Source organism: Mugil cephalus, chromosome 6 (genome assembly GCF_022458985.1).
Source record: "Mugil cephalus isolate CIBA_MC_2020 chromosome 6, CIBA_Mcephalus_1.1, whole genome shotgun sequence".
NCBI lineage: Eukaryota > Metazoa > Chordata > Actinopteri > Mugiliformes > Mugilidae > Mugil > Mugil cephalus.
The window spans coordinates 18,495,197-18,520,760 of NC_061775.1; the positions used below are offsets into that span (position 1 = coordinate 18,495,197).

Here is a 25,564-nt window from a genome sequence, read left to right on the forward strand (position 1 = left end):
TGATGGCCTGGATCAGAGAGAGAAGAATACGTGGAGCGAGAACCAGAAGGACAAGTCGGAGGAGAAATGAGCCCTCCTCTGTACACAGAGATTTGTCCTAAAACCTGGAAGTGTAAAATACGAGAGGGGAGGATTTTAGGTCGGCGGGTGGGAGGGCAGACACGCAAACGGGTAAATCGGGCGAACGAACATGCAAATTCACCGCGGCGAAACGCGCACGGGGTGAGACCAAGGCGTGCCTACGTGGGAGGTATGACTGGATCAGAACCCGGGGATGCGCGGGGCTGTTTAATCCATCTTCCTCACACGGTCTGCCCTTCTTTCTTTTTTATTTTTTCTCGCTTTGATTTTCAATCTCTTTCTCATCATCCCTGTGAAATTCTGAACCTCATTCCCCGACCATTCCCACACCCCCTTCTCTTTCTTTTCATCTGTCTTGTGTTTACCCCAACACTTTCTAATTTCTCTCTTGTCCCTCAATTTACAATGTCTGTCTTCTCTTCTCTTCTTTTTTTTTTCCTCCCCCGCCCACCCCCCCATTCCTCCTCGCCAGTACACGCCGCACGGTGATGCATGAGACGTGCGGCGTCCCACGGCTCGCGGAGACTGTTCAATTAGCTCGTCGCTGTTTGCGTAACCCGAGGATTGCTGTACCAAAGTGTTATTTATGATGCAGGTCAAATGCACCTGGGATTACCCGGAGAACCGCAGAGAAACGCAGCACCAACGTTTGTTTTCTCTGCGTGCTCTGATTGTGTGAGAAAAAATTTTGAAATACAAACAGGCTCCGAAGGATCCAGCGCAGACAAATAAATGCTTACACGCACACACACACGTACATACAGTCATGCATGCAAAGCCAACCCCTGCATTCTAATCCCGTAATGACAGGGCAGGCCTAATAACAGGGGAGGGCACTGAAGCATTCGTCCCTATGGCCGCATCCGATGCGCGCACGCACACACACACACACACACACGCGCACACACAGCAGCCAGCCCTACAAGCCTCTTAAAATATTTCTTTGTTCAAACAAGCAGACTTCTTAAAAGGGCCCGAAAGCAGGAAAGGAGAAGAAAGGCTATTATTGAGAGAGAGGAATGTGTGGTTGTTTCACAGGCTAAGTCCTCAGGTCGCGGGGAGAGCAGGCAGGTGAAGGACTGGGCTTGGATCTTGCCGCGGCGACGGATAGTGAGATTTTTAGCGTGCTTCTCTTTGTCAGCGCGATTCCGCGAAGATGCCTCGACGACCCGCGGAGAATGTTTAAAGACGTTCGGGGCGATGCGTTTTTTTCTCTCGGCGTGACAACTTCCCACGAGCTTAACTTTCCGCGTCAGAACAAAATGGCGTCGGCGCGAACTGCTCCATTAACGATGGAAGTTTGTGGCTTTTCAAGAAAAAAAAAAAGTATTTAAAAAAACTAAATAAACTTCCATTCCCCAATGACTCCCTACCCAAAACCCTTCCCTTCAGGCTTCTCCACCAGTTAATTATCTTCTCCCCACCTCTTCTCCCAGTCGCTTTTGTTGTGTCCTCCGACAGTCAAACAGACCGAGCACATGGCAACCTGGCATGGGGTAGCCACTCCATTAAAATACTATGCCGTCTGGTTGCCAAACACTTGAGCCTCTGTTTAGCCACAGAAACAGTGAAATGTGTCAACATTGAGAGCGAGGACCCCACGCTCAACTTATTAGCGCTATTAGCCTGATTGCTTTGTGTGCCATCTTTGTTGGCTCCACTTTTGTCGTCCAATGTGAGGCCGCGGCAGAGAAAGAGGAAGAGCGACACACACAAAAAAAAAGCAGGAGCAGGAGGAGAGATGCCATTCAAATTCAAATTGTCCGAGCGGCCTTTTCGCCTTTGTGTGGGGCCAGAGGGCGATGATTAGGAGAAGTCCCCTCTATTTTATGGCAAGGCACACACACACACACTCTCTCACAGCCACGGTAATTGGTTGCTGCGACGTGGAAAAGCTAAGGAGTTGATTCCTCTGTGGAATTCTGAGGACTTGCCTCCCATGACAACCCCTCCCCATTAGCGCGCACCCACATACACAGTTGCACATGCTCCATCCCGCCACCACTCACTGTCAGTCATCCAACAATGGCTGTCACACAAGACGTTTGTCCTGTGTGTGTGTGTGTGTGTGTGTGTGTGTGTGTGTGTGTGTGTGTGTGTGTGTGTGTGTGTGTGCGCTAAGAGGGTGACGCTGCCGATGCCTAGTAAATAAGCTCCCTTTCTATCTTTCCTTCTGTCTTATTTCCCCTGTTTATTAGTTCACATTTGTTTCTTTTCTCTCCTACTTTTGTTTCCCCTTTCCCAGCAGGGAAGTCTTGTGAAATCAAGTGTTCGTGCATTTGTCAGTGGGACTCTTGCCCTCAATTATTCCCCCCTCGTCAAAAGATACCTTAAGGCCACTGCTTTTCGGATTTTGGACAGCATGGCTTTTTTTTTCCTTCCCCTTATCCTTCTTCTTTTCCCTCCTGTCTACTTACCCCGCCGTTTCTCCGGAGGCAATTACCGACAAGCGGCCCTCGCACGATGACGCTGCGACTTAGCGATAGACACGTAAACAAAAACAAACAACAAACAAGTTATTTTCTGTCAGAGGCTTTGAGGGAGCAGAGCCGGGCAAAGTGGCTGAAATGGAAAAAAAAAAAAAAAAAAAGAGGGAGCTTTGATCACAGCAAGGAGGACGTTGGGAGCTAGTGCAGCTGCTTTTTTGTTTAAAGGACATATATTTGAGCATGTGTGCGTGTGTGTGTTTGTGTGTGTGTGTTTGTGTGTGTGTGCGTGCTGCAACCACGGAGGGCATTGCCTCGTTCAAGGGCTCACGAAGTCTAGTCTAGTTCCTGTCCTGCTAATGGAATGGACTTCTTTGTCTTTACTCCTCACTCCATCCCCCTGTCTTTCTGTCAGCTCTATTTCCTTCTCTCTGTCTTTAGACCCCCCCACCCCCACCCCACCCTCACACGCACACACACACACACACACACACACACAAACACACACACACACCCTTCTACGCTCCTAATTACAAAGCACAGAGGATCTGACGAACAGGTAGCCCTAAGGGCAGCTGTCTACAAAACCAGGTGTGCCTTCGTGTGTTAATACATACGCGTCAGCATGTGTGTGTTTCGGTACGTGCTCACATGTATGTGTGTATGTTCAGTCTTCCGGAGCCTCCATTTTTCCTGTAAGTACAGTGTGATTACACACGTGACTATAATAATGGAGCCATAGATCTAAATGCAAGTGGCCAAAACCAGTTCGTCACTGTGGCATTTCCCTACCTTCTCCAAGAATGAATCACAATAGTGATGGCTAACAATAATTGTAACCTTACTTACACATCTTCCTGTGAGTGTGTACGCGTGAATGTGCACGTTCTCTCCCTTCTTTGCCTCGACTTCCCGGTTAATAACCCGAGCCCGGGACCCGGACCTGGCGTTCACAGCTGTCAGCATTGTCTCGTGCCTTCGCTGAATGGCTCAGTGTTTCGGGTCGCTATTGAGTAAGTCACAGCCCCTTCATCAAAAGTACTGACAACATAACACGTACGCACTCCAACATGCACACTCAGTCGGGGGCGAGCCATTAGCACTTGTTATTCTGGCTGACACAAGCACTTTAGATAAAATACTGATGTAGTAACAGCCCAGCGAGCTCAAGCCATTAACTTACACCAACTTAGTGTTTTCTCCTGAATACTTAGCTTTGAACCTCATAGTTGCCACCTCATTTACCACACCGTGAGAACTGCTCTCTTTTGCTCTCACGAGGGAACGCGAAAGCCTTTTTTTCCCCCCAACATCCATGACATCCATTTATCTTTCTGTCTCTCCCTGCCCCTTTACTGTGCATATTCATCTTCACGTGAGTCTGCTGCTCCCGCAAGACGGCTGACGCCGACTGTCGTGACTTAATAGGACGTGCCTGAGAGGATCTAATCACTTTTGTTTTGTTTTGTTTTTTTTACAGTCATGCCTTTTTGTGTGACTTCAAGTTAAAAATATTCCTCCAGAAGAGTCATCCCAGACCCTGCAGAATTATGGCACTAAGATGTTTGGTCTTAGGAAATGTAATTAGGGGCCGCCGGTGCTTCAGCTCACCTCCCATCGAAAAGCTCAATGTAAGGCCAAGTGCTTTGTGCTGAGATCACCTCAATCACTGCAAATAAACCCAACGTGAGCAATCATTTACCAAGCGCTGTTTCATCGGAGCTCGGCTTTTTAAGGTTCGGTGTCATATTTACCACTTGGAAAAAGTATGTTCCTCATTTGGGAATGATTATTTTAAAGGCATCAGGTCTGCCTGTGTTTAACTACCACCAGGAAATGGGCACAGGACCAGATTTCTGTAAGGGCCTGAGATGTTTACATCACCCAATGTGGAAATTATTGCCTCAAACTTAACCATAAATGAAGTTTTTTTTTTTTTACTTACAGCCTTTCCTGGAAATTCTGCACACCTCTCCTTCTTGGTTTTATATTTAAATCTGCCTTTTTTTCCCCCCTCTCCAATTATATTAAACATCAAACGCAGACAGTAAACACTATTACACTCATGAATTAGACACACGGGGTGACTTGCGCCGTGCGGGCCTCTGCGTGAGACGCCGAGATGCCATCATCCAATTCCAGGGAAGTGACTCAGCCGGCGACAACCAAAAAAATGCAAACAGACAGGCAAGCGAGCGGCAGGTTCACTTTCACCTCATCCGCATATGAAAATATGCACATCCTTGTGGAGTTTTGTGGGTGTATCTATGTCTATGTTTGTGTTGGAATTAGAAAGGAAGCCAGACAGAGTAATTTGTCTGTTTGCAGGTGCGTGCGTCTGTGATGGAGTGTGCGTGTGTCACCACAGCTGTTGATTTCCTATCGCTTCACCTCGGGCTCCCTGGGGAGGCCGCAATACCTGGAATACGATTCATATTTAAAACATTATACAGTGTAACTGCAACCTGAGCAAGCTCTGATTGATTTTCTAGTCTGCCGCACCGATGAAAGGCAAACAAATACATCACGCGCTCAACACATGAACACATGTAGGTGCACATTTCCAACTTCTATAAAAAGACTTCCTTTGACACCCACCGAAATAACAAGCAGACGACTCACCTCCCAACATCACCCGCCGTTATCTTTCAACGACGCTTATTTATATCACAGAACGTACTTTTTTTAAAATTTTATTCATGGGCCATTTTCACTAAAGCAGTTCTTTGAACGCAAGGATTCAAAGCCTTGCTCAAGGGCGTCTCAGGAAAATGCTGGTAGGAAAAAAATGCACACTGTGCTGCTCTGCAGACGGTGCAGAAAGCATCCAAACAAAATCTAATTTTTAACCGTGCACTGGTGTTTGTTTAAAGCACGATCCCGACGTTTAACAACTGCCGTTAGAGAGGAACATAAAAGACAGGCGGCGGAGTCGTTTGCTTGATGAATCAGTGCCGATACTCTTTGATTTACGCCTTTGCGTGGCCGCCTCCGGCCGAACGCTCCAACAGCTCCTTGGCGGATAACGCTGATGCACAAATGATGCTCCACAGCGCGCAACCTCGATAAGAATCACGTGAGCTGTCGCAGACACTTATAAACAACAAGTGTCTCAAAGGTCAAACAAGAAGAGGGAAAGATAGATTTCCTTCTCGTGGTCGAATTAGTCGCCGCTTTAAATGAAAAACTGAATCAAAGGGAGATTTTTCCATCCATGCAACACTGTGCGCCTTGCAGGTATGTACGGAAATTGACCCGGCGCCTCTGTCTCTCTGAGGGATTTAGGGTATCAGTGTCTGTGGCTAACACTGTGACAGGTGAGTGTCAGGACTCCATACTAGTCACATGTACCACATCGTCCGTCAATTGGTTTTCGTCAGCCATGCGTCTGCGCTACTTTAACCTAATCAATCCCCCCGAGACACGTTTCTACTTATTTGGGTGAGTGCTCTTGTGTTTACAGAGAGCAGGGCTGGTACTACGAGACTGCAGGTTTGTACGCGTCCGTGCATGGACTGTTAAAATGTCCTTGAGTTTGCATTTTGTGCGAGAGAGCCAAATAAAACGGCAACATAATGTAAACGCTGGAACATCTACGCCGCGATACAAAAGGCAACGCGCGAAAGACTGGACCACGTGAAAATGATAACAGAACACATCCTCTTCCGAGCCCGATGCAGCCAGGGCACAAAGGAAATAACTATTGAATGTGGGTTTATTTGTCGAGATAAGCCAGATAAAGGCGTGGGGAGAGAAAAAAATGATTCCCAGCTTTGGGTGTGGCTGTGGCTGCTTGTGATTTAAAAAAAAAAAAAAAAAGTAATTCATTGCACACTCATTCGTACTGGCGTCGCTTATAAGTCTCCGCAGAATTAAGCAGAAGCAGAAGCCGAGAGGGGAGACTGGGAGTCAAAAAAATAATGGGGGAGGGAGGAAGAGATGGGAATGCGAAAGAAAGGAAGACATATTCAAAGTGCGGACAAAGAGGGGGGGGGGGGGGGGGGGGGGGGGGGAAAGCGGAGAAAAAGATGGGAATGAAAGGCAAGAGGGGTTGGTGAGGTAACAAAAGGAGGGAGCAAGAGGGAGGAGAAAACACAGAGGAGAGAAAAGGGGGGAGAGGATGGAGAGGTGGTACACGCTCTCTTGTATTCCCCACAGCTCCTGCACTTCTTTCATTGCCACAGTGTTTCTGGCACGCTGACATGTGTTTGTGTGTAGATGGCTGCAGTGTCCTGTATTTTTGTGTGTCTCCCTGAAGTGTCCGTGCTTAACATGCAGCCTGATGGGAACCGTTTTTCGCTCATTGCCTTACTGCAACCCAGAGAGCCACTATCTACTTCACTGCTGTCCTTTTATTTCCACTCTTCAGCTCTTTCCTTTCTTCTCTCTCCTCCGTTCTGCTCTGCTCCTTTGCATGTGAGGTATCTATTCCTAACTGACAACAGGGGGTATATAAGATAACACCACTGATTTCCAGGCCAAATGTTTGAAACCTCGGCTGTGACAACTTGCCCTCGGGGACCCATGTGTGAATTTCACGGGAAATATTTCATTGGTGCCGAGAATAGCAATCACATGAGCATGCATACACTCACCTGTGTGAATGAATGAGTATTTACTTGTATGGGTGGAAGCTGATGATTATCTGAGTGTCTCAGAGGCTCTGGGAGCGTAAACATGCCCAAATAAACACACACACACACACTTTTGTTCAATAGGAGATGGGCTATTGTGCTGCCTGTGCAGTCGGATTGTGTGTTAGCAATTACCTCACGGCTCTAATAGCAGGTTTCAAACTGTTCTGTGTGTCAGCAATGGCTGACTCAACAAACAGGACTGAAACACAGAGGAACACTAGCTCATACTGTACACTTACAAAATGCTAATGCACACACATTATGCATAATACATACAAACAGAAAATGAGACATGTTATTAAGTCTCGCACACACACACACAGACGTGCAAACACACACACACAAACACAAATCCTGGTTGTTCACTGGGGGTGTAGCCTAGAAAGAGCTGGAACGGGGCATTGAATAAAAGCATTGGCTTTTTGAATGGCTGAGCACAACAAGGAAAGGGCTTAGCACCCAGCTTTGCCATTCTATTTCAACGGCCACTGGGTTTCTCTCACAAACACCCGGCCCTCCGCGTCTCTCCGACCGTCCCTCCATTGTTTCTCCCGACACAGTCATCTGCCAACAGATCAGATCACCTTACAATGCACTTCCAGCGCCGCATGTAATGATTGCATTGAATCTAATTAAAGATCGCTACTTCCTGTTGCACCCGGAACAGCTGCCCCGTACGTCTGCAGTGAGGGGCAAAGCCCCACTGCGGTCCACATTTTCCACATGCCAGTGGCCTCCAATTACTTTAAAACAGTTTAGAAAATACTGTGGTGGTAGAAACCAAAAGTCTTTGAGGTCTGCTTGTTTCTTTTCAGCTTCTCCTCGGAAACTTGCGCAGACAGGATAAACAAAATAACAGAACCAAAAATAGAAGCTGGGGACTACCCTATTAGCGTGGATTCCAGCTAGACACACTAAACGTAGTCTTTTGGCTCGCTGAGCAACCGCCGATGATTTATGAAGATGTTGCAGGGTAATTATCAAGTCAATTATCACCGCCAGTCATGTTAATTTCCCAGGTATGCCCTCATTTACCTGTGAAGGAAAAAAGGAAACAGAGAAAAAAAAAATGACGGATGGGGAATTTTAGTAGATGAGTAATTACACTCTACCCCGCCTCGCCAACACACATACACGTCATCCTAACCCCCACTCGCTTTCCCCTCTCCTTTCAGAAGGATAGATGAGGGGAACCAGGTGACGTGCTAACCCTGGCTGTCTGGTGCTTTTCACATCATCTTGTTAAGTAGACAGAGGGCTCGTTACAGTTTACCTGCTTGCCTAGCCATTAACCTTTCAGGTCAAAGATACCGAGAACAAAAAAGGAGGTTAGGGCAGTTAAGTCAGGAATGCAACCAGCCAGGTCAGGGCTCTGAGGGCCTGCGCGACTTAACACACTCTCGCACAAGCACACACCCAACAGCCATGGAAATCCGTAAATACAAAGATCGCATAAAGGCGATCTCTTTCTCTTTGTACCCTCACACACAAGTCGGGGAGTGGCTCTCCGTGTAAAACAATGAACTCATAATGGTAGCGAGCAACACCGCAAATACAAACAGGAAGAGCAAACCCATTTCTGACACACTGGACACGGCGAGCTGGGCAGGCTGGTTGCGAAGTTTTGTTCTTGCTCGTCCCCTCGGAAAATCCTCGCTTCCCTTCTCTTCTGTTCATTCTTTGTTTCTACTGATGAGACGAAACACATGGACACCACTCCTGTGCGTTTCCACGTTTCTCTCCTCCCCAGGTGTGCTTTTGCCAGGTCTTCAAACAGCTTTGGGGTGAAATAGTTCACGTTTCCAACCCATAAAACCTCGACTGCAGTTTTGCTCTCTTGCACAAGATAGCTGGATACGGCCTCATTTCTGCTTGCCTTTTTCCATTATTTGCACTGTGAACAACGGTTAATGGTCTATAATGACTAACAGCTGCAGACTGATTACTGAAAAGGCTTTATATATTTATTTTGGGGACCAGGCTTTATTTTATATTCTGAAGCTGGCAGTGGCAGATAAATTTGTTTATTAGTTATTTGGAATCATTAACTTAGAATAAAAGGTTCGTGGGGGGAACTGTTATTACTCATGGCTATTTAGTTTTTTCGATGCCACAAATGGGTCGCCGAGATTAATCACGCGGATCTGTTTTGGAGCGGACGCTCGCGCTGTCTCTGCGTCTCTCCCATCCCCTGATGCCACGGATATTCTTCCCGGACCGATATTCTTAATCGCCACCGAGTTAATTAATCTCACACTTGGCTGCTGTTATAACTTGACTTGTCAGACCTCTTCCGCGCAAATGGACTTCGCCTCTTTAACAGCTAAAAGCAGCAGTAATGAACCAGCCAGTAGAGAGGCAGACAAAGAGGGGGGAAAGGAGAGAGAACTTTTTGGATCCGTAAAATCCTTAAAACATGGCATGCTAGTATCCTTCCGACCTCATGTGTACATGTGCAGTTACGATTTAGCCATTTAGCTGGTGGTCCTCCAGAGTGGCATCAAGCAAGCACAGCAGTGCTTTACAATAAGCTTTCTGAATTGCCAATATTTAAGAAATATTTAAGAAGCCTGATCTCTTTTTTAAATAAAACTACAGAATATTTGTGAAGGAGGTTGTAAATTAAACTGAGAAGATAATGACAGTACAGGAAGAGTTGCAGCCACACCAGAGCTTCTCTAAGCCCAACTCAGCATTATCTGGTCAATCTCATGGTCAGGGACTGGTGAGGTCCCAAGCCTTATTACATATTAATGTATTTAACCTATGGAGAAACCACTCGATAGACAGTCACAGAATTGTATCCGGGTTCTGGGCAATTAAAAGAAATTGACGGATGGACAGACAGACACCCAAGGCTGCTGGGGGCTGCTGGGGTCCATATGGCAGGAGGTTTTCAGAGGCCCACTTCAATTACATAAAGACCTCTGTGCATTGGCATGACACACAGAGGGCCCCAGACAGCAACACCACAGAAAGGAGGAATAAATCATACAGCAGTTAGTAACACACACACACACACACACACACAGACGTGCATGCAGGCGCACGTTTATGCACATACACACGCGGACAGAACTGGCAAGGACACGAGTCCCAGATGCAGAGACTTACCACACACACACACACACACAGAGCAGGTCAGTGTAGGCCCAGACAAAATGAGCTGTCTATTTCTCTGTAACACTCATTAAAAAAAATCAAAAAACAAGTGCCTCCTGTCATGACGAGGTGAACCCTAAAGGACCACTTGCACCCTAACACGCAATAAGTCCTACAGTTCATGCCTCATCTCTTCTTTCATCTGAAGGCGTCACGTTGTAGCAGCGTGAGTCTAACTATCTCTACGTGACGATCTGATACCAACTACAGTGATCTAAGTTAAATTGTTTGGCTGAATGACATAGATGACAAATGAGACCGGAACTCTAGGTTAAATATCTCTTCGAGCATTTTTTTTCTCTCTCTGTATCCAAGATATATAGTGTAGATATGTTTCATTTTGTCATCTGCCTACCTCTTCACCCCTCTCTCTTCTCTTGGGACAGGTAGGAGGGATATAGGCTACCTTGGCTAATGTATTATTCACCCTTCATTGATGTGTAACTAAAGCTGGCAGTTTGGAGGGAGTGGGGTCTCACCAATTACCCCACAGCACTACTACCTATACACACACACACACACACACACACACACACACACACATACACACATACACACACACACGGTAGCTCCAGCCACAAGGCCGCCAGGCACACCTTGATCAATGTGCTGACACACAGTGCATGTTTGCTCACACACACATTTTCCTGTATCCAAAGCATGGACTTCCATCTAACATATCTGTGTGCGCGGTTATCTTAAAGGTGACGCATTATCATCGGGAATCACTGGGGGTACCGTGGTCTTTGAAACCACCTAGAAAAGGATGATGGTGGCTCTGGAGAATACTGGCGACTAAAAGCGCAGAGGCTGCGTTCACAAATCAATAAAAATATCACAACACACTAAGGAAAATCAATCTAGTTTATGCATTCATCTGTTTTCAAACTCAGTTTTGAATCTATATTATCTAGATTGATTGCGAATGACAGACTGAATGACACCACTGGAAGCTACACCAAAAGCACCTACAACCGGGGAGCAACAGGTTTTATTATTTGCTACTTCAAACCCACGAAATTAACAGGAATTGAGAGCAATGGTTGACTTCTTTTTTTCTTTTTTTCTTTTTTAAATAATTGACTGAGACGTTTCCCCTAGCCACCTGTGTTATTGTGATACTTATAACACAGCCTGTGGCCAACTCAGCTAGTTAAAAAATAACAATCCCAGTGTTTATGCCTAAGCTCACCCATTAGCACATGTGTTCAGCTGGGTTCAGCTCTGTTGTGGCCTGTGGCGATTAAATCTGAGGGGAATAAACAAGAATGAGGTACAAGTTGGTTTCCCTCCACTAATGGAGTCGTGGGAAATGAGATGCACCAGAAATATCTGAACGATCCCGCTCAGCGCCTACCTTCGGCGCAGACACACGAGCCAAGCCCCTTGGTGGTCCTAGCGAGCTAGGTGGGGTTGGTAATGTCCCGACCGCGGGGTGTGGCTCTGCTCTGACCTGATTAGTCATCGGCCCTGACCCTGAGCCAGCCAAAGTGGGAGAATACAAATGAATCCTCAGGGCTGCCGGCCAGTAAATCTGACTCGGGACCAGTGTTTATGGGATTCAAACCACACCACACAAGGCCGCAGCGGATGGGTTTAGTGACCCTGCACAGTGACTTCATCATTAAACGGAGTGGAAAAATGCTGTTGGGCTAGGTGTTTGCTGAACTGATTGGTAGTTACAGTAATTATACGATGAGGTATAGCAATGGCATCATGCTGGTGGACTACTTTGATCAAAAACGTGTTATAAAGTACACATTACGGATCGCTTGTTTTCCATAACAACCCACTGTTTTAAAGACAATATGCACATCAATAAATCATGGATGACTCAAATCTGCATCCCACATATTTCATCCGCATGAAGGTTCGCATTCAGGTTTTTCCGGTCTCCTTCGGAGTCTAGCAACTGTCGAGGCTCAACACATCCAGGCCGCTCTATTCTGCATTGATGAGCAGGTGAGGAATTGCTTAGACAGATGGAGATGGAAATTGATTTTTTTAAGTGTTACTTCATTATCCCATGTGGGGCACTTTACCCAGTACCACAGAAACACAACACCAGACAACGTGGGTTGTGTAACGTCAAGGTCATGCGGGTATTATGGTTTGCTGTGTGCACGGATAAAATGGGTGTCGCTGGTGTGGAATTGTCTGGAAGTGGGGCCATTAGTGAGGGACTAATTAGAGGAGTTCAAGTGGTTTCCAGTACCAGTCGAAGCCAAGATTCATAAATAAGTAAGTGCAGGGGCAGCTTGGTCGCTTAATTAACAAAGCGTGAAAAAAGGGCGTGAATCCCAAGAGGCACAAACCCAATCTGGTTGCAAGGATGGGCTATCGGCAGCATTTCTGTCTATCTTGGTGGCATTGATTGATAGCAAGCCAAATTGAATCTCTAATCATCGCCACCCTTTTAGCTGCTGCACCCCTGGGGATTTTCAGGGGCCAAAAGCGGCACAGGGGCTAATGCTTTTCTGACCCAGGCGGCATAAACACTGCAACGCAACACAACCTTTCGCCTGTGTTCACTTGACCATCACCATCTGGCCAGGGGGTTATCTGAGCCCTGCGTGTGTTCTTACTCACACTTTCATGTCTCTTGTCGATTGTTTTCACACTCTAAGCCGTTTGGCTAGGTATTTAAACCCCCCTCCATGAAACTAACTTTTAGACACCCTCTGCCACACAAAAACAGCATATTAAGTTACAGCCCACCGAGGCGCTCTTTGTAACCGTTCGTTCTGCGCTAATCTCCCATATTGTGCAGGCTGACAGGCAAGGAACGTGTTTTGTGAAAAAAAAGCCAAGGGCGACAATAACACGTTGAAAGAAAAGTGCGTGTCAGACCTGTCATGTAAGTGTTAGCCCTTGAACCTTTTTTTTTTTGTTTGTTTCCGTTTCCTGTATCCAGAACACCATTTGGCTTTTGTGAGACCAAGGAAACAATTTCAGCTGGTGGAATGAGTAGAGATTACGTACGTTTACCATGCCTTTTAACTGCAGACTTTCCCTATATACACAATAGGGGAAGCCATCTTGACAATTAAGACCTTATCAAACAGACGACAACAGGAATGGGTCTCCCAACAGTAAAAAGCATCTGTCTCCCAGCTGCTTACCGTCGCTGTTAGGATTTTGATATCACAATGGTATGAGATAACAGGCAGAGGAAAAATACTAGTGCAATTAGGTCGCACTGTAACTGTGATAAGCTGCAGTCACAGAGTGGGGATCTGGGGAGGGGCAGAGGCAGAAAGGCACAACAAGAAAAAGGATGGCATGAGAGAATAAAAGGACCAGAATGACAGTTTAAGAGAGGGCGCGGAGAGAGCAGAACAGAGAAAGGGACGAGGTGGTAAGCCCTGATTGTTCAGGTTTTTCCTCTTGGCAGAGCCTTGTCAAAGAGGCCAAGATGTCGGCTGGTACAAAACATGCGCAGACCTTGGTTTTTGAACCAGAATGACTTGCCAAACCACTGCTGCAATGATACTGTCTAAAACTTTCTCTCATCAAAAAGTTGTCAAGTATATTGGCGCATTTATATATATATATACAGGCATATATATGTCGATAACCCAACAAAGGTAAACCTCGTCCCCCTGCGCAGAAAAGCAAGATGTTGAGAAACTGCACTATTTTTAGCAAGCTCGCGTCATTACTCATTAGATTTGTGTATTCAACTGCTCCCTCTGCCTCTTGTTCGACTCATTTATTGGTTTCTGCCTGCCCTTCTGCCATTCTGACAATATCGGAGATTGCATCTTGAAATTGTCGCACAACGTTTCCATTGATTGGCGCCGGCTTGCTTGTCAGATTCATTAAAAAGCCACTGGCAGATTCCTTCCAAACTACATCAGAGCCCGGACCCTTCATGCGGGACCGGCGCGAGACCGAGGGCAGGAGCTGGTGAAAAGCGCTGACGGAAAGTAGTGGATCTCCCTTCTCCCTCACGTGCGAGCGCCCGGGAGGAGGCTGCATTGTGTGAAAAATAAAGGAGATAGATGGGTGGCAGTATTCCAAATCAGGAGATTACAGTTTCTCTGCTCAGATGGATCTCAAAACCTACTGCTGCTCTGCTGCTCACCTCTCCACGCTGCTTCCTTCTGTCCTCCAGCTGAGTGTCTGTTCCACTCCATCCTTGCTCCCATGAATTCTACTGAAATGACCTTGGCTCCCTACAACCTCTGGCCTGCATAGTTGCTTCGCTCAACACCTTTTGAAGCGAACTGGCAGACCAATAAACAGAGCTAAGTGCCTTTTCAAAATGAGAACCCTTTCCAAATCATCTCTTCTTGCCTCTCTTTCTCTCTCTTTCTCACTCTGCATGGCCTCACACACACACGCACACAGCTCCAACTTTGAGGCACTTTAATAAATGATAACCTTTCTGACTTTGACTCGGCAGGTAGAGGCACGGAGCGTGGCAGGAGTTGGACTCACTGCGCACGTAGCTCACCTCGCCAAGTTACGGGCTCAAACTCCAGGGGAGGGAGGGATATGCAAAAAAAAAAAAGAAAAACGGAGGAGGCACGTATACGTAAGTGAAATCTCCTACCTACTGTCCACGTCTGCCTTTCAGTGTTGTCAGAATACACCGCGCTCACGTGGGAGTCTCGGCGAAAGGTAAAAGGCAGGTCAGACACCATGTATAAGACGCCTTTTCTGCTTGATCTTTTTAATCCCCTCTCACTCTTTCATTTCACACGTACATGCATACACACTCCTACACACCATATTTCAGGGGAACCAAAGCTGATGAAAAAGAGAGAGAGAGAGAGAGAGAGAGAGAGAGAGAGGGAAGTCTTTGAACTGTCTAGATGTTTCGAGCCCCTTCTTCTCTGTCAGCCCCCCTGCCGCTCTGTTAAGACGGCGAGAAAGAGACTGATCGATTGGGACTGACAGAAATGAAATGAATGGAACCAGCTGATTGATTCATTAGCGGAGGGGTGAATGAATGCGGACGTGGGCTCTGGACCCTAAGAAGTGCATGCGAGGGTGGGGGTCGGTTGGGGGCTGCTACTTGTGCGTGTGTGTATTGGGTGTAGGTAATTTGTGAGTGTCACCATCCGCATGTGTTAAGTGGGTGCGCCCGGGAGAAGTCAGAAGGGATTTCCACGGGGTGTGAGAGGGCAAAGGGAAGCGGTTTACGGCCTGACTTGGCACAGAGGGAGGGGGTCAGCCTGGATTGTCCGACGCTTTCATCTAGCTCGTTGCAATTAGTCTTTCACAGCGCTTGTCGCCAAATCCCTGCTAAAAATCAACCAGCGAGGTGCATTTGTAATTGTATGAAACACCTTTGTGAAGGTGTTTCACTCCCAGACTTCTCTTGCGCAAGAACAGATAGTATGGGGATGTAAAGAAATCCTTTGATGAATAAACTAATTTGTTTCAACCGTGTCTGGTCTTACTATCAGAAAGAAGCAAGAAGTCTGCAGTAGAGCGGACTGTCTTGCGACAGTGAACTGATTGAAACGGACGGGAAACCCACAGGGTGGCCCTCGTTCTCCTCCTCACTCTGCTGCTGAAAACACACCACATGAGTGCTATCTGTCACAGACGCATCAATTTATGGATATCTGCCATCCACACCTCCGCCAAATGGACTAGTGTCAGGGCTGTCTGAGTAACAATACACCCAAAACAGCACCTCCACATTTGCTAGATTGCCGTCATGAAATGCTCGCCTTAATAACAGCCCTTTGGGCCTTTTGACCTTTCCTTTCATCATGCCCCTTGGCCTAAATATTTCACTTAGACTTTTTAAGTTACTGTGTCACCGAGACTCCGTTTCGACTTGAGCCGAGGTTAAATAAATGCTCCTCCACAGCTGGCAGTGTGTGAAGGAGGCTGCGGTGTGGAACCGGTGGGGGGATTATGTAAATGTCTTGACAAAAAGGTCACATGTGATCGGTGCGACCGCCGCCGTCGTCCGCTTGAAACGCGGTGGATTCGCCCGGGCGCGAGCGGCGCAGGAGGAGTGCGTTTAAGGCGTTCAGGCTCAGTTTGGCGAACTGTTGATAAGAGAGCAGGGGGCCGGTTAAACCTGCCGCTGTTCTCGAGGAGACAAGAAGAGAGAAGGGGGTGGTGGGGGGGAGAAATATTTAATAGAAGTGAGGAGCTCTCCTCCTGCCTGCCTGCGGGCCTTTTGAAGTGTAGATGAAGAGCAGGCGGTGAGTGTTTTTGACACCGAGGATGAGAAGTGGGACAGAATAAGGTGTAATAGTGGCCCGCTTGCAACACTGTACTCAGTGTGAGCAGGAACGCGGACTTTTAACCAAGTAAAACACACGCCGTTCCAACACTCTTGTTCTCTCACACACATTATGGTAATTACAGAGGGCATTTGAGCCCATCACATCTGTCATGACTTCAGCTTCTCCTTTGAAGCGGCGCCTATCATCACACATACTCCGGCTCAGGATGGCTGTCTGAAAATTAGCAAAAGCTGTTTCTCCCTGGTCTTGAAAGGAACGAAACCTAGACTCAAAAATGTCGTGCCATTTACCACCCAGACGTGTGTTAAACTCAACACACACACACAAAAAAAAACCTCCTTCCCCATTTCCTGCATCTCACTTTTCTCTTACATTTAACAAGACCCGCTTAGGCTGAAACCAGGTAACGTGTCGCACCACCCCCCACCCCCCTCAAGGCACGGCGTTTTACAGCTGTGTCCGCTCCCCGCGCAGATGTAACCAGCCATTTTAAAGACAAATATCAAAGATCTTTTTCTGCTCCGTTGGCGAAAATTTGTTACAGGTCTGTAGCTCGTAAAAAAAAAAAAAAAAAGAAAATTGGTGGGAGGAGGCACTGAGCTGGATCAAACTGCCGTGAGGATAAGGCCACCCGTCCAAACCCTGTGTGCTACTTCCCCCGTCTTTTCCTACTCGCCAAGTGACAAGCGGCGTAATGGATGTCATGTGTCCGTACACGCTCTAGTCATTTCTTATAAGCAAATAGTGCAACTACCCTCATCTGCAGGCACGCCGTGACGACCAAAAAGAAGTCAAGCGCACATCGCTGGCCCGGTCTCTGACTGCGCTTTTCGGCCCGGTCCGTTTATGTGGGTATTTAAGTGTGTCAATGAGCCATGGAAAGTTACACAGTCCGTCTTTCTAAATATACACACCCTCTTTCAGTGTATTTTTATTCACCGGTGGAATAGGATAACCCCTGGAGCTTGATTGTGTTAAGACGGCTATTGTTGAGACATAACATGAGCGGCCTCGGGGAGAGAACCCCACCTCATAGTCCTCCAAAGAAACCCCCCTCGCTCCCCCTCCCTCCGTGACCTCCGAACAGGGTGCAAGGGACGTGGGCCGAGCGTGGGCGGAAAGCAGAGCAGGTACTAACTCACGCGTGATCGGGACATTACGACAGACAGGGCGGGTGGAGCGCCAACTCTGACGGACGCAGATATCATGTCAAGCATTTCATCGGCATTTTGAAAGTCATTAATACAGTTCGCTAAGGACCTGGGGACCTGGGGGCGGGGGGGAAAACCCTGTCTGAGCGAGCTGCGCGACCCGACCGCACGCTATAAAACGTTCATACCCTGGGATTTCCTACATCTAGAAACAACACACACTAACATATAGAAAAATATACAGTACTTTCAGGAGGCCGCCGAATAACCTCGCTTCCAGAGTCCAAGATACAAAGTGAGCGTCTGCAGAAGCAATCACAACTTTTCAGTATTACGGAGATTTGCATTGCATTAGGTTTTTAATCCACCTTGACGGAGTGAGCACACCCAGATGTATCCCCCCCTTCACCCCACCAAAGCACTCTCCAAACACTGTAACTTCCCGAACGCGCATGTACACGCACGCACCGCCTCTACTCCCACTTTGTAGATATACCACCCATCTTGCTCACCCTGCGCTTTCTCAAAACCCTCTCCCTCTCACTCCCTTTCACTCTCTCTGCGTCTGTGTGTGTGTCCCTCTCCTTCTCCTCTCTTGTTCTGCTCGGCTGACTACCGACAGCGGCAGTGTGTCTGTGTGCGGGGCAGGCCCAGGCACATTCGCCCTCCCCTTGCTTGCTCTCGACAGTGGGTGTCAAAGGCCTGCCATCCCACAAGGCCCCTCTGTTGGATGCCAGGATAGACTGCAGACACAAATGCCATATACAAAACAGCACGGGGGGGGAGAGAAAAGAAAAAACCCTTCGCTCTCATAAAGCTGATGTCAGTTTAGACTATGCACGGTGGCTTGTTTACATGAACATAAATATGCAGCTATAAAGCCATTACAGCCATAATGTGAGTTTAGTTGAACCCATTTAAATGCCACGCATGACTATAGTACCGTGATTATCTTTCCCAGGGTTTAATTGTAGTATTTGTTTTACTTTAATTACTAGACCAGTAAAAAAATAAAAAAATAAATAAAAAAGTATTGGACCGCAATCACAACAATGACACATAAATTAGGCTGATTGCCCTGTGAGACATTCATGCTATCAGATAATCTATCGTAGCACGAGTTGCTTTATATTGTCTGCTAATAGATGCGGGATCTAAATAGATATTGCGGTAAAGCAAAGACGCTGTCTTCATGTTTTAAAGCCCTGAACTAATGCAGTGATACTGACTCCCTGACTCCCTGGTGTTGTATTTCATTTTTATGTTTAATAAACACTTAACAGTAACAACGTCTCTGTTTCCACCCACGTCCTCTTATTATTTTTTCTGGTCAACCTGCTTCGACTGCGTCCTCGTGCACGGTAGGCCCCAGCAGGCCCGACACCACTGCCGCTCTTCAACATGCGAAATTCCATCTCGGTGAATCTTTCCATGCCGTCATTAGAGCCATGATCCATCAGTCAGGCTGCTTGAGTAGCCCCGCAGGCCCGTTGCATCTGTAAAGTCTGTCAACTCTGTAGCTCTCGAGGTCTCTGATCCAACGGCCCAGCGCCCCCCTCCCTTCCCCGTCGCCAACCACCCTCCTCCCTTCATATCCCAGCTAGCACCAGACCACCCCCCACCCACCCCAAAACCATCCCACCCCATCTCCCTACATGCTGTCTTCCACTCCCCCCTTCTTCCTGAGCGCCTTACGCCAATCTGAACCTAAGTCAGAGTACATCTGTTCAACATGGCTGCAGCCTAGAATATGACCTACCGAGTGGCTGGGATCCCCGTGGAGGTCAATATACCAGGATACGAGGCTTGGCTGATGGACTGGCACAGTTGTTGTCTCTTGTGTCCCAAGAGAAGGGAATATCTATGAATGCTGACTTAGAAATTCATTACACTGCCAATAGGAGTTTAAAAAACGTATTAAATATAAGAGGGGAAAAACCTATTGAATTTAAAGGGGATTTATGCTTTGCCCAAAATAAGAAGACAATAACTATTTCATTATACTCTAAATGTATCTATTCATAAATAAATAATTGTCTGTAATATATATATTAAAATACATATTAAAATATAAATAAAATCATTTCTATGAAAATCAAGCCTGTCTTGCACTGTAAATAATAATAATAATAATAATTTGAATTATTATAATAATGTGTTATTATTAAAATATATTACTAGTATTATTAGCATTATTATTAATTGTAATCATATTTGGTTGTTTTAACGCTTTGTGCGTATAGATTGCAAAAACTGGCCCTTCACCCCGCCCGTTGATTCACTTTATATCCTATAGGCCTTCTCAAAACTCAACTGAACCCGGATTCTGTGGTCTCAGATGTCCGAACTGCGCTGATTTGCTTGAGCGCACTACGTGAGACTTTCAGTCCATGCGTCTCTCTTTCATTACGTCCCTAACAGCAAATATCATGAGATAGATAGATAGATAGATAGATAGATAGATAGATAGATAGATAGATAGATAGATAGATAGATAGATAGATAGATAGATAGATAGATAGATAGATAGATAGATAGATAGTCTTGAATCGTGCGCATTAGTGGAGTTGGCAGAATGACTTCTCCTTTCTTTTGCAAATTCGTTTCAACGCCCCTTCAGCACGTTTCCACTCGGAGCCACCTATAGAGTCACTAATACTTCCCCTTTGTCACTTAAATGGAAACCCCTAAATACGTTTGTTCAGTCATTTGCTTTTGAATGTTATGTAAACGAGCTCCTAAAAGTGTAGTTTGACATGGAGGCTTCACTGGCAGTCCCGCTCAGGCCACACAGACTGCGCTCTTAAATGGAAAAAAAAAAAAAAGCCTGCTGTACGGTAGGCCTCGGGACTACTAGTGTGCGGGACAAAATGGCCTCATTACTCTCTTTATCGCGAAGGTCAGTGCATTTGATTCTCTGCTTTTTTTCTTCTTTCTTTCTTTTTCGTTTTTTTCTGATATGAAGGTGGACAAATATATATTTGTCGGATTGTCTACTTTATGACAGGTGAAAAAGCGCAGTCGCCGGGCGTTTAAGAGACGTTTCTTTAAAATACAATTCTTTTTCACTTCTGGTGGACAGTTCATTTTGTATCCTGTATGGAACCCCTACACGAAGTTTTTCTTTACATCTCCATTCTTTTTTTTCTTTTTTTTAATGTATGTTTGTTTGACGACCATAAACTGAAATATATGCATTTAATAAGAAAAACGACGATGACGACTTCCAGGGGACCTCCGCTGGCAGAGAGGGCTCGCGTGAATAAATCACGAGAGAGAGTTTGATGAAAAATGTGCCAATTGAAAACAGGCACAGGAAAGCTCCTGTGGAGGTGTGATCTCACCCACATAAAAACACAAACATGTGCGCTACAAATGCCCCGCTTGTGCGTAATCAGTGCGCGAAAAAACACGGCCATAAATAGAAATAAAAATAACACCGAGAGTGCGGCGGGGGAACCCTGAGCTGTGACTATAAAGTGCATTTGTCTCTGATTAGGAAGAAAAAAAACTAAAAAAAAGAAAGAAAGAAAGAAAAGGTCTCAGGTGAAGGAAGACGGAGGTTTTGAGTCTAAAGTGACAATACGATATGTTTGTTATGAATATAAGTGTCACCTTCACTGTAGTCTATTATATAAGCATGGTATGGACGTTACATTACTTTGGTATACAAGAGGGGTGCATTAGGACAATAAACTCAGAGACAAACGTCATCGATGCGGGTGTACAGCTCGCTGGCCTGTCCTGAATATTATTAGGGTGCCCTGATTCGTTCTCCTTTCCCTCTACGTTCCTCCCTCCATCACAGGTAATTTACACCAAAGGGCAAGCAAACCGCCTGTGCGCTATAGAGGACTGTCATCAAGTTCAACAACCAAAGGCCTTCCACGCACCCACCCAGGGCTCTCAGCAGAACAGCCGCACAACAGTCAACCTCGCACTTTTAAGCAAACGTAAGCTAATGAATTTCATTATCTAATAAAAACAGAAAAATAGAAGTGGGATTAGAATGTGGGCGCATAGCAGAATTAAACACATTTACATATCCAAACTCCAAAACCCCATTCCATGAAATTAAAAAATAAGTGCCCTGGATATTTAATTATTTTGCGCAGGGGCTGAAAGGAGAAGAAGCCCCGTGCAAAACAACCGTCGCTCGTTCACGGAGCGCATTTTATGCCACATAAAAAGCTCCCAATCAGTTAAATTAGGTATTCGTATTATGTTTGTAATTTAACTGATGTTTGCAGCCACAGAGAACTCAGATGCCCTGCGCGTAGTTGGCGCACGACTGTTTAATTAAAAGTAAACCCACTTTTTAAGATTGCTGATTTTAACTATTGCGTGCCAGATGACTGGATAACGACAGAGGGACCTGAGGTTAAAAGGAAAATGGACGAGAAAAGGAAATATGTATTCATCAAGAGTCCCTTTTCGCGGGTAGTGTGACCTGTGGACCCCAGAGAGGAGCACACTGGGCACGGGGAAAGCGTCGCCCCACCACCAGGCCGCTTGGCTCTCCCTAACTCGCCAGAAATCTCAGAAAGAAGTTTCAGCAGAGGCCATAAATAATCGGGCTGTATTAAAAGCTTAGGTAAACCCCCAGCCAGGTCAGTCTGCACAATTTATAGCATCACTTACGTTGGGGATATATTGTTCTAACGAAATACATCAACTTCAAGCCTGCACGCAGCAAACTTGCTATTACTGTCAAGAATGTACCAAGCTCTCTCTCGCTCTCTCCCTCACCCCCTCTCTGCCTTTTTTTCTTCTTCCAATTTTCTCTCTTTATCTACCTCCCAAGTCCCCAACTTCTTCACAACAAGAATCCACTCATCCATTCAAGCCATGTGTTTTAAGTCAGGGGTGAGGTCACACAGAGGAATCCGGGGGTCCCCTGAAATAAAGAGCTCCATTTTCCTGCAATGGAGGTTGCTATTGGAGTTAGGCGAGTCTAATGAAAGCTCCCGACTGTACTGCAATTGTTATCTCAGCCTACTTCGGTCGCCTGTTATCAAGAGGAACTAACAAAACAGCAAATCTTATCAGATAAGCGTTACACCAGTTTCAACCCCCCACACCAGTAGGCCAAATCGGGTGTTTTTGCGTCCGTCCGTGGCAGAGGAATCTGTGGCGCGGAACGCAATTTAGTCCGACTGATGACTACACGAAGCAGGGCCAGAGTGATCCTTTCTCAGCACCGACTGGAACAGGCCTTCGGATGTTTTCTCAAATTAAGGTCAGGGCACGTAGGAAAGTGAGTCGAGAGGTGAGCCACACGCGCGCAAGTGTAAGTGGTGATGTGCCAGGTTACCGAACACAACCCCCACGTTGAATTATTTAGTTTGGGCCGTTTAATATGTGACATTTCAACGAAATCATTAAAGCTCTACGTTTTTTTTTTTTTTTCTTTAGCGTGTACAGTACGGAGTACAGAGTCTAGTCAGTGACCACGGGGCAGGTAGAAAAACGCCAAAGTGAATGTTGTGCATTTTTATTCGTAAAATATCAGACAATCATAATCAGTAGGCACTGTGAGGACAGGTCGAGAAATACGCTGAGAAAGAAGAGCGTTTACTGAGCCAGTGGCCCACTGTCCTACTTTCCTACTGGCACCACAAGCCAACCGGGAGCCTCGCCTGGGCTCCAGCATTCACGGTTCAAGCTTTAGGCCTATTTCAACCTTATTTCCACCACGATGCCATCCCCACACTCTCCAAACTGTAGGAAAGAGATAGCAGAAGAGCGGGACTGTGCCTCACAGGGAAAAACGAGTGATAGAATGTCTCAGTGATTTTACGCACTGCAAACGTCTACACTCCTCTAAAACAGATGGTCCGCCAGTGGGGGCAACGGTTAAATAATTTAAACTGCAAACAGCCGATCAATACCACATTTAAAACATTAATCACACTAAAAAATATAATACAATTAATTAGGAGCTAAATTATCGACAGCCCGTTTACAACTTGCGTTTCGGTGTGATTTCGAAAGGCTTGGGTAATGTTTACAGCAGCTTTTCTAATTAGCTGATTATAAGACAGGCCATTTTCGCATTGTTATTTTTTTTTTCTCTCTCGAATGGGACGTAAACCGATTCGAGTCCAGATGTCAAAAGGCCACACACTCAAACGACCCTAAAATACACGCAGCCGACCTGTGGGTAAGTGGCGGCGGGGAGCCGCGCTTCTCAATGAGATACAGTGCGGGGCTAATTTCCCTAAAGTGACAAAGAAAGCACTAGCAGCCGGCGATAGCTGGTGTAACAAAAAAAAAGAATACACAACTACAATTGAAATGGATGAGCTTTTCGTTGGCGCATAACAATTGCGTATTGAATCCTGCACCGGCCACAGTGCCTCGCTGCTTAAAGCCAATAATACCATTAGCCATCACTAAAAAACAAGCCAGATGGTCACTTAGAAAATGAAACGTTGGTTTCAATTCGGAGAAGATATAAAATTAGGACTTTTTAATGTGCGTGCGTACACGGGCTTCAGGCTGTGGTGCCCAGCCTGCGAGAGGCATGGGTGCTGGCTCGCTCACAGAGACACAACGCGCTTCAAGGCAGCCTGCAAACGCAACATAACATCACGAGAGGAGGGAATTTCTTACCTTCCACCGCGGACACCGCAGGCAGCAAGAAACTGCATAAAAGCAGAAAGTAATCCATTGTCATAAAGCGGTCAGGTCGGACATGTAAATAGACCCACGAGAGAGAGGGCGAGGAGGGAATACAATCCTGGGTGATCCGACGCTCCACGCACCCAGTCCCGTCCCAGTCCCAGCTGTGTCAAACCTCCAGGACCAGAGTTACCCCCATTCACCAAAACACGTAAAGGTGAGAGTTCGGAGGAGAAAAAATGCCTTATTTGGTATGAATTGTGTAAATGTAAGAGCCCTTCTCCCTTTCTTCTTTCTGTGATCCCCAAAGTGCCTTATTTAACCAGAGAGTAGGCAACGGGCGCAAGTCTTCCAGTCCCTTCCCTTCGCATTGAGCGAATAAACTGTAAGCAGGTAGTCCAGACCACGGTCACCATCCGGAGAATATTTCCAGCAGTATTTCGTTGATACTCAGCTTTTTTAAAAAAAGAAAAGAAAAAATATCAGCCTTCTCCGGGAGATCCAAAGACTTCCTATAAGAGCGAAGGCAAAGATAGCCGCGCGGGTGTCACAACCATGGTGTATAGTCCCATCTAGGCATGTGCACGCCTCACGTGCGTCCGCGACCAAGTGGTATTCCCGTGAAGAGACAGCCGTGGTTTATAGATATTTATTCCCTGAGCGAATTTTATCGGCTTTGGCTGCTGCGTAAACCGTCTGCTTCGCTCTGCTTGTGCGCTGGAATGAAGCACACACGGCTGTGCAGGAATAAGGAGAGAGTGGAGAGAGAGAGAGAGAGAGAGAGAGAGAGAGAGATCGGGGGGCACAGAGAGGAGGGGTTACAGTTGAAGCAGCTGCACTGAAAAATGTCTACCTTGACAATCACTTAGTCTCACATTAATTACCAAAATTAAATATTTTTTTCCAAACTATGATGCATTTTCACTGGTTCCCAGAGAAGCATTTGCATCCAGCCTCTAACCCCCCACCCACCCCACAGTAAGGACAGCTGAAGGCATTTTTGTGAAGTAAAATAACTGCCATTGTTTTTTTGTTGTGTTTTTTACTTCACACACGACACATATGTTTTTGAAATCTTAGTTATTGTCAGATTTGTTGCTTATATTATTCATGCGTTTGCCGTACAGCGGTCTCTCTGTCTCCTCTCCTCTCTCACAGGACTTCAAGCCCGTGTAAAGGCATGGACGCACAGCGCCCCCCCGCGGGTCGTTTCCGCTCCGATAAAAAAAAGGGGGAAAGAAGTTTCTGTTGAGCTTCTTCTGCCT

At 46.3% G+C, this 25,564-nt stretch overlaps 1 protein-coding gene across 9 annotated transcripts in view; it reads right to left on the minus strand.

Moving 5' to 3' along the window:
• The window catches only part of LOC125008962 (ephrin type-B receptor 3-like), a 57,404-nt gene extending 32,368 nt beyond the window's left edge, over window positions 1-25,036 (minus strand). For 4 of the 9 annotated variants that reach the window (XM_047586388.1, XM_047586386.1, XM_047586385.1 and 1 more), the window contains exon 1: window positions 24,291-25,034. In XM_047586388.1, the coding sequence (XP_047442344.1) occupies window positions 24,291-24,354 (64 nt within the window). In that variant the 5' untranslated portion in view covers window positions 24,355-25,034. Of the gene's footprint in view, window positions 1-24,290 lie in introns of all 9 variants that reach the window. The other 5 variants (XM_047586391.1, XM_047586383.1, XM_047586382.1 and 2 more) reach the window with 3 other exon arrangements.
• Window positions 25,037-25,564: the final 528 nt, after the last annotated feature.